At 39.6% G+C, this 14,986-nt stretch overlaps 1 protein-coding gene across 1 annotated transcript in view; it reads right to left on the reverse strand.

Moving 5' to 3' along the window:
* Positions 1-4,233, reverse strand: part of ARHGAP28 (Rho GTPase activating protein 28) — a 75,959-nt gene extending 71,726 nt beyond the window's left edge. The window contains exon 1 of the mRNA XM_068396371.1: positions 3,985-4,233. Within this exon, the coding sequence (XP_068252472.1) occupies positions 3,985-4,115 (131 nt within the window). The 5' untranslated portion in view covers positions 4,116-4,233. The remainder of the gene's footprint in view (positions 1-3,984) is intronic.
* Between the last annotated feature and the right edge of the window lie 10,753 nt (positions 4,234-14,986).

Genomic DNA, 14,986 nt, shown 5'->3' on the forward strand with positions numbered 1-14,986 from the left:
TGCCCTTTAAAACCCATTATGTGGTTTTTCACAGGCTTTTTTCACAAAGGCTGTGAAAGTGCTTTTTTTTTCCTCCGATTCTTATCTCAAGCACTTACAAGCCACTCGTTGCAGTGGAAATATCTGTGATTTGCAGTGCAGGATGAGTTCTTGTTAGTAGATACGCTAATAACAAACGGGTTGAGGAGCTCACTGACTCTCATACTTGAGTCAAAGAAAGCTTGAGCATGAGTCACTTAGGAATGCTTTGTACTCCCCTAATTGCATAATTACCTTAGAGAGCCCACTGGCCATTAGGCACAGAGGTCATGTCTGTTTCCTCTGAGCACAGGAATAACTCCTCCTAGCTTCTCCTAGCAGGTTAAAAAGGAGATGTGAGGAAGGCGTGTGGCCATGGCCCCACTTTCCTCTATATAATCCAGGAGCAGTACTTATGCACAGCTACCAAGTCCTTCATTCTCTGAAGTGAGGATGGAAAGGTTGACCATTACTTAACATAAATCAGCACTTTCACCTTTGCACTGAGACAGTATCTGTATTGAAAGGGATAGTGTGATATTCCGGGGTGTTTGGTACTGATATTTGTGACATCTGAGTTCTAATAAATGGGATTAAAAAAAAAGTGAGAGGGATGCCACAAGCACAGGAACCTTCCCCACTATACTCATATGCCATAGAGTTAGTCTAACTGACAAGCAAAGAAAACAGACACCTCTCCAACACCTTGTTCTCAAAAGCAATAAGTAAAAAATCTATGAATAATATAAATGTTATCAACAATTGCAATCATGCAAAGCAGACAACAAGCGAAGTAAAGGGACCTGAATGCCCATGATAAAAATGGAAAATGAACTTGCTAGTTGCATTAGCAGAACTAAAGGAAGATTTAGCTGGAGAATTCGCCTGGACCTCTAGCAAACTCAACTGTGCAGTTTTCAGGGCTCACCCCATGTGTGGAACTGGTAAAGTAAGTAAGTCTGCAAGATGGAACAAAAAGAGAAAGGTAGAAAAGAATTATATAGATAGCTGAGGAGGAAATATTTACGTATAGCTATCTTTAGTCCCTCTGATGCTTTCTTGTTCTGGAGAATGGCTGGAATTTATTGTTACTCTTCTTAAACTTTTTATTAACATAATCCGACAGTAAATTTGGAAGCTAGAATTCTCCTTTGCAGATTGGGGACGGCATTACTATGCAGTCAACCTTTCATCCCACTCTCCCGTTCATTACACCTATCAATTTACCATCCTTCATTGCACACTGATGTATCTTCCATTCAAAACAGCTAAAGCACACCTTCTTCTGTAACCCTTACAGCCCACGAGCTTATACCCCCTAACATATAATGGGGTATATACACTCTCCTCCTGCTGGGTTTATGAATGAAAATACTTGTGGCTGCTATACTTCATGCTCATGCTAATGCTGCCAGTGTATGTTTTAGACGTGCCTTCCTGATTGGCCTTTCAAGAGTTTTAGCTGGATGTGATTCCAAGTGGTTTGATGCATCTAAGTTACTTTATTAGTGTAAACTTTGGTGTCCATGAGCTTCTCAGATGTGTACTTGGACTGGCAAGAGGATTTAAGATTATTCATTCTTTTAGAGGCTCATGATGGCTACTTAAATCTTTTCTTCTTTTCTGTCAGCATCTTTTCAAATAGTGGGAAGCAGAGCAGTTTATTGCTGACTGAATCTGCATTAGCTTCCCCTTTCTGTGAGAAACCTGTGCTTTGAAGGTTCCCAAAGTGAAAGTGTTTGCAAGAGAAAACATAGCTGGGAGACATTCACATCCAAGCCTGGCTCTGGTGAGTGGAGGTGTTTTGCTGTTATAAAGGGTGCATCACTCCAAAGCAAGAGAAAAGTTTTGTGGAGAGGAAAGAAAATGAAAGATCTTCATTCCTAAGCTGAGAGAACTGGTCAGCAGTTTATCAAATTGAGGACTAATATCCAAGACTGTTTCTATTCTCACAGATATATATCATCTGAAGTGTGGACTTCATTAGAGCTACATCTTACTAAATCCAACCAAATTCAGAGGAAAGTCAGGCTCTGGGTCCCAATAGCTTTTGTTATAAAACAAAAAATAGACACCACCTCTGTTCGCTGCATGTTTTTTTTCAAATCACCCTCCTGGAGAGTCAAGGAATTAGCATGCTATAGTGCGGGTGGCTGCTCTAGGGGTCAAGGAACACCAGACAGAGTCTATAGTAAAACTTCTTGCATTAGGATGGCGGCAGAGGAAACTATACAGAAAATGCAGTCCAGGAAAGAGTTCTTAGAAGATGAAGTAGGGATTAAGCCAGAACCTATTTTACCATTTGCTAAAACACTCAGTGCATTTGCCTTCATGGATTCTGCATTCCAGAGGACTGCATGCTGGGTTAATAAAATCCCTCTCTTGAACAGGCTTTGGAAACTCAGACAGTCACTGAATGCCCATATGGCACAATTTGGCTGTTGCTATTAGACAGCTGCAGAAAGTTGAGGAGAAGAAAGGAGAGAAAGCACCAAAATCTTACAGACACATAGGCATATAGAGAGACACATGGCTTTGCCTCATGGCAGGAGCTTCCAAATAATGTTCCTCATCAAAATGCCAGGATCCTCTTTTCTTTTTTTCTTTCAGGAACTGCAGTTTGCACTTCTGCTCTTCTTAGGTGATACATATGTGGTTTAAACCCTCATGCGCCCCGAGCTTTAGTTTCAAGAGCATTTTAAAGCAATTAGCACACCTACAAGAAAAACAGCAAACCACCACATTTCCATTGTTCACAGACTCAAAGGGAGATTCAGTTTAGCATTTTTCCTTGGGGAAGAAATGACATGCTCCCCAGTAACCCAATGCCAAACCACTGCTCTCTGTTTTAAGTAGCAAATGCCATTCTTACTGCATCTAAAAGCCCAGACTGTGTTTCTTTTCTTAACATGAAATTGTGTATTTTGGTACTGCTCTGAAACAACAGTTTAACAGAACAAAGGAGTTATCTTTATGAGACAGCAGGGAAATACACAAAGAACAGGAAGATGCAGCTAACCTAAATAATGACATTGAAAACAAAATAGCTATCGGGCTATAAATAAACAATATGAAGTAAATATCATTATTTTTATTAATGGAAGAGACAGACTTAATTCCTGGGGATAAAGACATCAACTATTTCCTCAGACTTTAGTTCTCATTTTTTCAGTCAAGCCACAGAACATTTCCTACTTTCTTCAGCTTTTTACAGTATGAACTTCCATACCACTTCTTTTGGAGAAAACTGCAAAACCCAGACACGTATGTTTAGGAGAAAGGTCAGATTTTTCTATAACAATAAAGTTGCCCAAACTGTTATTTTTGAACTGTGCAAATGTATGCATTCTCACAGGGCAGGGAAGTAAGCATATATACAGCTGTGTTAATTAAGACAATACTTAGTTTCCTGAAACCCAAAGGAATTTTCTTATTTAAACTAAGTCTTTAACGATGCAGTCTCCCATTGTGTGTATGTGGGTGTGCAAAGCAGCAACTGCAATTTCACAAAAAGGCAAGGGCTGGTCCTGACCTGGCGGGTGAATGGGGAAGGAATTAAATGATCCTCTAAACCAAAGCAAGAATCAACTTTCTGAGCACCAGACTCAGTCACTCCAGCCTTCTCACTTTCATAACACAGCCCTAAACGCCCTGAGCAGAAGCCTGATTCACGTGCGTTTTTTCCTGGGGATTGTCTTGTTGAGTATCTTGGGCAGGAAACTGGCCTGATCTGTTGACTTACAAGATTTAAAATAAGCACTCGCATTTCCCCCTCCCAATCCTGACCAGCAGCACTGGGCTGAATCACTTCCCCGGTAGAGGCAAGAAACACGCGAGAGCAAAGTACTCGCAAAGTGGCCGAGCGATTGGGAAACACTCTCAGGCTGACATACAGTCAGCAAAAACCAAGACTGACCCAGGAGAAATGTCGGGGCATGGTGTCGGTCCCCATCCCTCAGGCTTTACCTGCTGGTGGGTGAATGGCTGGGGGGGATGTCCTGCACAAAGCTCTGCTCCATGCTCGGGATCCTGGCCGGGCTGTGGGGATGGTAAGCTGTGAGGACCACGCTGCCTGAGTCCTTCATCTCCATGGTCATGGGCACATGTCGGCCCCGCTGCCGGTGACAAAGGCGACCCAGAGGTGCCGACGGGCCCCGGCGGGAGGGTGAGCGGTCCTGTCACGAGCGCGAGCGCATGGCCTGGCTCCGTAGCAGCCTCTCGCCACTGTTTGCTGTCAGGAGAGCTGTGTGACTGAGACACGGCTCCTCTCCCTGTCAGGAAAGTTGAATTAGCATATATTCAAAAACACCGCCCACAAAACAACCCATGGGGAAGTTACTACGTTCCTAGGAAACCAGAAACCCGAGATAATCCTGCATGGCACCGAGTGACCGCTGGGAAAACTTCTTGCTTGCTTTCTTTTTCTTTCCTTTTGAGAGCCAATTTCTTAATACTCTTCCTGCTCCTGAAATAGGCTTGGCTAAGTGAAATTATTTGCTGGTTAAGCAGCAGGACAAGTGGAGAGCACTACTTAAACACAAAACGTGGTTTGGCAGTGCAGGCAGTGACATTTAAGCTGCTTACACAAGAGATTCAGAAACCAAGCGGCCTCTGCTCTGTTTAAATTATCAAGGAGCAGGAACCTTGATTTCCTACATGCCGGATCATTTCTCTGGCAGGGAACTGCACTTGCTTTCTCCTGAAAAGAGATTAAGCTTTTGTTTTGCCTGATACAGCTGTGTAGATAATGAGAAGGGCACTGGCAAATTAGTGAATTATTTTTACAATAGTGCATATTCATCTAGAGCAATCCCATAAACAAATATACCCCAAGATGCTTGATATTTTTTCATGTTTGTGCTAGATCTCCGTATGATAATTAAATGTTTTCGCTCAAAAGGAAATCAGCAAGCAAAAATATCAGGATCTGCCTCTGGGGATCCCTGAGAAAAATCTGTAGACAAAATGAGAAAACTTACGGAGTCCTTTATTTTCCTCATCCACTTCTACAGTGTTTGGAGTTTTTTTTGAAGAGAAGTGTTTCTCATAAATGCCTGTTACTGAAAACTATTGTCCTGCCTATGAAATCATGGGAAGGATGTTCCCTAATTTTACTCTAAGACTGCTTTTCAGCCGCAGATCTCTGAGCACCTTGTGAGTATGTGGATGAAACACCAGCCTCTGTGCATCTTTGTCACAGCTGGAGGCAGTGTCCCCAGCACAGGTACTTCACAAAATACCTGTCAGGCTCCTCTTTTCCACTCCCCTTGAGTGAAGGTGCTCTCCCTAGCACTGCTATAGGGCTGCCTAAATTACACAATGGCTCTCCAGCTGGCGAAGTAGTTCAGGTTTTGAAGAGCACAAAAATGATTCATCTCATCTCCACCTTCCCCCCTGAGCTCTGTATCCTGCCCTTAGGGGCAGGACCGTTTCAGTCAAATATGTTGCTACGACTCATGCAGGCAGTGCCCAAGTTAATTTTAAATTAACCAATAGGACACTGATAAAAGTACACTTGGCAGCACTTCTTGCCAGGCTCACCCAGGAAGCATAAATATTTGAACATGCAGAGCCTCTAGGCTTGCTCTTGCTATGCTGTTAACATGTCCTGGATTAAATATTTTATAGCCAAGTTGTGCAGGATAAAATCATGATTGATTCCATGGCAGTGTGGAGGCCCTCTGGGAGCCACCATGCAGCCCTGTACATATGTTAGAAATGAAGGAGAAGGCTCTAAGCTAACTCTGGAAGCATCGCCTATTGCCCATGGCATCAGGACTATATCTCACAGTGCTGCCAGTGAGAACCAGGGTGAATGCAATAACCAGTGAAGACCTCATTGTGCTCTGTGAATACTGGGGTATTCAGGAGAAGGATAGGGTCAGAAAAATTAGGATAGATGCCATCACAGATCTCATATCCCAGCTCTGTGGAGCACTGTCTGAATGCCAGGTTGATGACTGGCTACTGAATGACCAGGATGCTGCTGCCAATGTAATTTTTTTTCCCTTCCTACCCTGGCTTTACATTCCCCTTCCTGGACCAGAAGGTGGGTATCCCACTTCTCTGATGAGGGAGAGTAAATTATAAATATAAACTTTTATTTGGCACAAGTACAAATAGGTATATTGAAAATTAATCAGCCAAAATACATATATCAAACGGAGAGCAAAAAATTTTCAAATCTAAATTATAAAATATCTGCTGACACCCTTTAAGGGCATTTTCCACAATTTACTTCAAGAAACTAAACATCTGAAGAAATACACATGGTGGAAGGCATCAAACACCACCAGAAATGGAATAGATGTCCTTTAGGAGATCAGACTGCAGACAAAGTATTGGCTGCAACTCCAGGAAAGTATTATTTCTCCCCTTCCTAGAGTCATAGAACCAGGCTTTTCCAGTACCATCAGACAGCAAAATGATTGTTATGTGCTTTAGGCTATGTGTAGATAAAACTTACAGTAGAAATACTATGTACTTTTAGTATTATTTTTATTTCCTCTCTTCCCATAATAAAAAAAAACAAACACCAATATGACTTAGAAAAGCATACAGTTAGCCTCTCAATAGTAAAATGCATACAAAGAAAAGGGGCCCACACTTACTTATTAAATGTGATTTTCTCTCTAATAAAAATAAACATGGAAGATTTTATGTGGAGATTTATAAAGTGCTGGTGCATTAACTGGAGGCTTGTATGGAAATGGCAGACTGTTTGGCACAAGTACAAATAGATATTTTGAAAATTAATCAGCCAAAATATATATATCAAACAGGGAGCTAAAAATGTTTATATGCGTAATGGCTCTTGGGGTTAGACATCTGCATATTATTGAAAACTAAAAATGATGTTAAATCAACTAGAGATACACATCAGCCATTAAACAAAGATTTAACTGGACTAGTGATACAGCCATAAGAAAAGTGCACAAGGCAACATGGGCCAGATTCCTTCTTCAATTCTATCATCTATGCAGTTCCATTAGTTAAAGGAGAATTTATTCTCCTGGTTTCTAAAGAAGCAAGTAGGAAAATATTTTAGTCCAAAATGCTTGTGTTTCTACAGGATCCTCCTCAGTACTAGATCATGGCATACTCAGGACTATCACATTTATAACTGCTTTTTCAGGTAGTTAATATCTCCATAGGCCTTTCAAATACTCTGTAAATGCCAGTTTGGTGAGAAATAGTATTTTTAGGATGTTTTTGGTGGCACCCAGTAAAGTGAAGTTACAGCAGAGAAGAATCTGTGGGGAGTCTGTAGGCAGTGAACCTGTGAGCAGCTCGCTTGGGTTTGGTAGGCAAAGACCTTGTGCTTTCAAATTTTACATTGTGCTTGTGCCAAGGGGAGTGCTTTGCACTTTCACAAATTTGGCAAGAGAGTTCTTTATATATGGATCAATGGGCCCAGATTTTGAGAACAAGGAGTGAAAAACCTTTATTAACCTATTGTTTCAGAAACGTGTCAGTGGCTATATAGTTGTATGATAAAGCCTTCAGCTCTTCTGCTGAAGAAGATCTGTGACAGCCATATACAGGGAGTATAAAGATAGAAAGTCACTAGTTAATGCTTACTGAGACGAAAAAGAAATTTTCATTGTTGCTAATAATATTAATATGTATTTACATAGTATTAATTACTAATCATTGTGGCAGTAACATGATGGGCAGCCTTTGTGTGGCAAATTTAATGTCTATTGCTTAGAAAGGAACTAATAAAGCTTCACATAGATTTAAAACGGCCTTTTCTGGTTAAGTCCAAGGGGGGCTGTCACCAAGAGGAATGGGGTTTGTCAGCTAGGGGTTCTTGTAGAGATGACGGGGGCATGCACCATTATATCATAAGAGTAAAGCCACAGAGCCATGGAAAGTGCAAAATTCCCCTTTGAACTACAAATCACACAAAAATCTCTAGGTATTGAATTTCATTGCTCGCTTCCAGCTTAAATTAGCCAGGACAAAGTTGGACAGAATTCGCAAAACTTTGAAGTTAATTTTGGACCAGTCTAGTGCGAATTTGGGTTAGATTAAGTTTTAAAAGGAAGCTGTGTAAAACACAGCATTTTTCACTGATTAAATCAAAGGGAAGAGAGTGGAGCAATACCCAGAAAAATGTCATCCTAGCACTGAGCCTAAATTTCCTCATCCCTCTTGTCTGGGACGCAATAAATTTTGAATCTATGTGTGTGAAAGAAACCAAAGCCAGAATCATTGTATTTCTCCATGCTTTGGGGAAAGGAAAAAGGCATCTCTTGTCTCTAATTTGTCATTTGGGTGGAAAGATGCTTGAAGGGTGGGGCGCAGAAACACTCACCACACCAAAGAATTGGTATGGGCAAAAAGCACCTGGATGCTCTGAAAACAAGGGGTGCCACAAAGTCACAGAAAAGTCAAGGATAGTGGTATGTGTGTGTTCTGCTGCTCAGTACCAACACCTGCCATGAAAAAAATGCTCTGAGAAGGGGCTGACTCTTGTGTCAGGAAAATTTTCACTGTGGCTTGAGGTCTGTTTCCTTTAAAAGAATTTTATACATCATGAAGGATAGTTTCTAATGCTTGATTTAGCCTCTGTGCTTTCTATTCCTGTGATGCCGGAAGGAGTACAGTCTTTTTGTTCACTATGAAGGTGAGGTGTTTGTGTGCCTCTGGGTGGGCAGCTGAGAATGTGAGCGAATGGGTGAGATTCATCGGTAGCACCAAAACACACCCACTGCATTTAGAGTATTGAAAAATTCATAAGCCCCAAAACTAGAGGAAAATCTTTGTTATTCTACTTTCTTTGTCTTTTCAAACTGAGATTAAAAACAACATTGAGGAAATTGTTGCTTGTACTTTACAAACAGATTAAGTAACAAGACTATTTAGGCAAAGAGAATAGAAATCAGGTATCATGGCAATTGGTGGTGTTTCAAAGGTTTTTAATTAGCATATGAAAAAAAACTTTAATCTTTGTTAAATATAACTGCACACATTTCAGTCCCAGGCTCAACTTAAATATACATCATACTTTGGTGAACTTTAACATGGTCATTTTTTTATTGAATGTTTTACTGTGGATTCTTTTATCTTAAAAAAGACATAAAAGCACAGAAAAAAATTCTTTAGACAAGTTTGTGTAGCTGTTTGCTTAGTAATGACCCTCATTTATTTTCTAGGAGTTCAAAAGTTGGTTCTCCTTAGCCTGGATTAGACTACCCATATATTATTGCCATGTTAATTATGTACAGAAAAGGAAACTTCCTTAATCTGTCTGCTACAATAGGGCTTTCTGGAGGTTTACTTTAAGAAAAAGCTCATATCCTTTCATTCATCCATTAGGTTCCTGCTCCTTCATGACATGTTGATCTAACCACTTCAGCTGGGACAGCTGACATCCACAGCTGAATGCTGTGGTCTGTTTTTTTTGTGTTCTGAGGCAGTAAGTTAAAATTACATGAAGGAGTGGTAATGTGGTCAAGTGAGGAAAAGTATCATCAGGAGAGGCTGGCTGCTTCTCTGAAATCTTTCTGTAAGCACCAGCTGAAAACGGGAATTGGTGTCTGCAGCATGGAAGGGGAAAAAAGGTCGGGATAGACAGCAATGAGCATTTTCAATATATGTGTCCCCAAGCCGATGCCTCTGAACAGCATAGTTGGATTAGGCATTTGCATTTGATACAGGGATAATGAGTCCTCATATTAAAATTATATATGTATTTATAAATATTTATATATTTCACACCATACAATTAGGATTGGAATGAAAAGAAATATAGGAAGATAATTTCTTGTATAAAAAGCCAACGAAACAGAGCGTTATAACATCATCCTTTTAAAAACCAGGGGCCAGTAAAATACTTAAGCAGTTATATGTATATGTATATACACGCATATACATGTTTTCTTAGGTTATGTGTATGTACACACATAACCCCCCCTCCACCTTTAACCACTATTTTAACATTTAAGAAAGATATTCCTTTTTTAAAATGCTGTGGACAGCAAAATGCAGTTTTCTGAAGGTGGTACTGTTTTATGCATCTACCTTTGCCATTACAGTGTCACTTTGGTAGGATATCTGAAGAAAACATTCTTAAGAAAAAGATTGTAGGCCCTTTCTTGTTACAATCATAAGCGATTGCACATTCAGCATTTCTGTAACGTTTTTAACCTGTAAATCACTCTAATTCTAGGGAAGGCTTTACGTAAAGTACAGTCGGTATTTCCCTGTAGCTATGCCAATGATTTCTTTAATCATGTGATTTTGTAATCAAGTCTGTTTCCTGGGGAGGAGCAATAGACCACAGCTCTGCTGGTATATTGGAAAGTTGTACAGAGTGAGGCAGTCACCAGAGCGCTGCTCTGTTAATTGAGCCAGACTTTGAGCTCTGTTCTTAGGGATATGTGTAAAAATTGATGAAGCAAGGTAGAGAGGTGTTAGCACAAACGACTGATGTTTCTTAGGCACATAACAAGGGACATGTCAATATCAGCTATCTTGTTTTGCTTGCATTCTACTCCTTTTAAAATCAAGAGCTGTGGTTTTTAAAATTAAAAAGTCCAACAGCACTATTAACTGGATTTCCCACATCTGCACTCAAAAGGAAAAACCTCCAATCCTCCTTTCCATCTGGAGAAGAGTGGTGTCTTCTGACAAAGCATAGCTTACATCTTCATCCTGCTTTGGCATTCTGCACCTTGATGACTTGAATTCCTGAAGTTACTAAATTTACTTTTGCCTTTCCTATGCAAAATGAAGAAACTATTCTTCTTATCTGCTGATTTCTTCACAGTACTACCATATCACCACTAAAGTAGTAACTAAGGTCATTGGAGGAGTCTTATTCATGTACTGGTCATGCAAATATGATATCTCAGACCTTCCCTGAAATATCTGTGTTCATACTGAGGAGGCATGAGGATAAAAAGAAGTTTTGCGATCTTTGTATGATAAGATGCAGAATGGTGCAGGTGTTCAAGTAGTGGGTCTGGGCTGGTGGATCTATCCATCTACACCGCATAGTACCCACTTCTGGAAATGCCGTGAGCATGTTGCCATCACCGTACAGCCAAGCATGCTCAAGCTGACCAGAGAACTGCATGAAGCACTCATTTCTCAATTTTGAACAAACTCAAAAGTTGCCATGGTCATGAATGGGAATCTGTGAACTTCTGCATTCTGCATTTTGTTTGCTCCTTTTAAATATCTAGGTTATTGCGGAGTGAAGTGAGTTCTACTCAAAAGTGATTTTCCTATTTTGATAGAGATGTTTTTTATAAATTAGTAACTTCAAATTTAGATCTGCTGCAACAGTAAATAGATGTTTATTGACTTATACCAGCTCTAAAGATTTTCAGTAAGAGGAAGAACAGATTAAACCTAATTAAAATCTCTATAAGTGAATTTAATACTATAATTTATATGATGTTTGTTATAATTTTATATCCTAATTATAAGGCCTCTGGATTTTATGAAGAGTAAGAAGACAATTCTCTCAAATTAAAAATAAAACAGTTTGAATATACCTAAACAATTTTATATGCAACATAAAAGCACTGGAATGCACAATTATTAATGGTCATTTGCATTTTGACATCGTATTATCAAAGGTATGCATTTACTTTATAGTATTGCTAAGTTAAACATACCTGTGGGAAGGGCATATTCTATTAATCTCTGTATGAACACTTTATCTTTTAGAAACAAAGAAATTGAACTGACTTTTCCAGGAAAATGCAGGATGCCTGTGACATAACCACAGAGGGAACCTAAGCTGCCTGACTCACAGTCCTGTTCCCTAATCACATGTGAGGTTGCAACTTTATTAATCAGCAGTTTGGAAAGTACTGTTGTAAAGGAATGAGTGAAAAAGACAATACTTTTAATCAGCCACAGAAAGAGAACCACAACAAGAGATATGGAGAACACACCATGTGAGCCACAGAAATGACACATCTTCCCTGCAAGTGGCTAGTTAGCAATTTATTCTCTGCAGAGGGTATGTGGTAATTTTGGTGGGATGTCTAGGGAGACTACTGGACATTCCACCTAATGATTATTAAATCATACAGATTAGTCCTAAACAGAAACACATAAATGAATGTAACTTTGCTAAGCACATTAACAGACTTGTTTCTAAGCTACTTTTACGGCACAGTATTGAACACCATGGGCTTAAATACATTTTAGAAGCACCAGAAATAATTTTTGCCACTGCTCTAAGTGGATGGTTGCATCACCATAGTGATCTAAATGAGCAATGATAATCAGAGGGGGACAGAAGGGAATTTTGCAATATCAAGCATCCGGAAATTACTGACTTGGGAGATTGCAAAGAGCATTTCCAATTTTTTGCTTAACAAGGTCAAGCATGAGCCTTTCGTTCTGTGATACTGGCACCAGGAATATTGTTTCATAGTTGAAAGATATATCAGAGTTTGAGGACATGGAAAACTAACATTAAATTTTGTTATTGTGCATTTTTCATAAAAAAATAAGGATTCCCAAGGATATTGTGCCAATTTTATTAGTGTAAATTGCTAACCTTCTCAACACAACAGAAAAAAAATTGCAGTTATCCCAAAGGCATTTCTGTTAGAGGACAAAAAAAATAGCATGTAGTTATTATTTATTTGTTTCATTTGGGTTTTGTTTTTATTCACATGTAATTTATCAGTGGCCTCAAAGAGCTACAATCCATGGTATGCAACCCTATTAAAACAGAACAACATCCCACCAGGGATGAAACGGATCCATTTTCTCCAGATTAATTTAATAGATAAATGTTTCACACAATGAGGAAACCAAGACTGCAGATGACTTGTTTTTGGTTTGGAACTTCAGGGAACAGACGGGAAAGTGGTAACACTAATATACCTTAATGGATCCATAGGACCGCATTTATTATTTGGCTTCAGTTCAGATTTTTTTTTTTTTGCAGTGACTGTGCCTTGCTGAGTCACCTTAGAGCCTTTTCAGAAACTTTTCCCTTCATTTCTCTGCTGTATTTTTCCCCACTTTTGATTCTATCTTTGTTGTCATGCTTGATTATAGGTTTCAGTCTCAAAAAAGCATGGGCAGTCTCAAGCTGTTTTTGCCAAGTGACTATTGCACATGAAGATACTTAAAGGACTGAAAGGGAATAGGCAGGAATGTGGCCTCTCCGCCCCTGCTCCAGGGACTGTGGATACTGGGGAGTAGGTGGAGAAGGGCCTGCAGAGAGCGGCTCAACTCACATTCTTCCTAACCAGCATCTCCTATTGCTACTGTTGGAGATGGAGGACTGGGCTAGATGGACCACAGGAGTGACCTTATAAGCATTTATTGTGGTCCTCTTTTCTTAGAATGAATTTTTATTAATTACTGTAGAATAGGACAGGCACAAAACTGGAGAGGATACAGGTTATCCGTATAGGATAAGGTTTTGTTTGCAGTACAGTTTTGGTCTTCCAAAGAGATGCAGATAACAAACACAGATGCAGATTATCATCATTTAAACACTTTTATCTAGGGGCATTTTGATATAAGAACCCAAGAGAAAACACTAGTATATAATTTATTACAAAATTGTTTATATCCGCTTCATGAAGGTGATTTTATGCAGTTAGAACTAAGGCATGGGTGTCAGTCAGAGAAATGAAGTTTCAAAGATTTGTACCTTTGGAACTGGACGATAAACTCTGGAGATGAGATGCAGCTTAGAAAGGAGACCCTGGAGATAAGATGCAACTTAGAAACAAAAAAGAAAACTTATGATGGTGGTTCTGCTTATTTTTGCTTTTACCATAGTTGTCTGATCCAAGCAAGTTCCTGTTACTAAGCAGAAAGGTGTCATGAGCTTACCCATAAGTGGAGTTAAGCCTATTTACTGATTTTCTACCTTTGAACTTTAGTCTACCAGCCATGGGTGGCGACACCCTGTGGAGGACCTCGAATTCAATTTGTGGCTCTGATTGCCATTTTCTTCAGGAAGGTATTGGCTAAACGTGTATCTTGCCTATCAACACAGCTTGCCTTCTAAATTTATGAAATCTTAGATTTGCTTCTAGCTTTGCCAGAAGATAGCATGAGTGCTGTCCCCCACAGGGATCTACCTTGGCCCATCAAGTGTGCTTTTGTAGCGCTACTGAACTGCAGTGCTCCCGTGTAGAGGACCCTTCTCTGGCACACAGTAAGGCTTGGCTTACTTTTAAACACAGCATCAAAAATCTTTGGATTGCTACTAATAGTGCTGTCTTTGCATATGTCTTCTGCATGTTATGTGCAACATAATTTTATTTCTTGCAAACAGCAATTTCATTACATCTGTCTGGTTGTTCTGCTCTCTGACATTTCAATCTGTCTTACCTTCTACTGAACTGGAAAATAATATCATTAAGTGAATGTGAAAAGAGAGAAACTAGCAAAGTCATAATTTATTAAGTGTAGTTCAGCACGACTGTGAAGCACGTGAAAAAAAAGATTAGATACTGTTAAATTGGGAGCGTTTTGTCCTCCTCAAAGTCTCATCACTTGATCAATGAGATGCTGCAGTTCTGTTACTACACTTAAAACATATTTCTTGTGTAATCAGGCTAAGCATGTATGTATCAGCAAAGATATAATGACAAAGATATGTGGATAAATCTGCATTACAGCAAGCATAGGATTTTATTTAGTCATCCAAGGTTTTACTCAGTGACCAACCTGGCATGTCAAACCTGGCATTCGCTTGCATAAAATAGATAACTGAAACTCTGAGTAAGCCCGATTTTCCTGGGAAATTACTGGTATTGCAATAAACAAATAAAAAGGCTTTCATATGCAGAATGCAAGGCCATGCGTTTTCCTGGGTGATCCATTGTATCTAGTGCCCAAAGTGTGCCTCACTCTTTCTCGAAACAAGAGCTATAAATAGGCAGGCACTTTGTGCCATTTTAATGCTGAGTATTACACATTCCAGCAACTTCAGTTTTTCAGCTGGATATTTTTATTTTCCTTTGTT

Source organism: Nyctibius grandis, chromosome 3, assembly GCF_013368605.1.
Source record: "Nyctibius grandis isolate bNycGra1 chromosome 3, bNycGra1.pri, whole genome shotgun sequence".
Classification (NCBI taxonomy): Eukaryota; Metazoa; Chordata; class Aves; order Nyctibiiformes; family Nyctibiidae; genus Nyctibius; species Nyctibius grandis.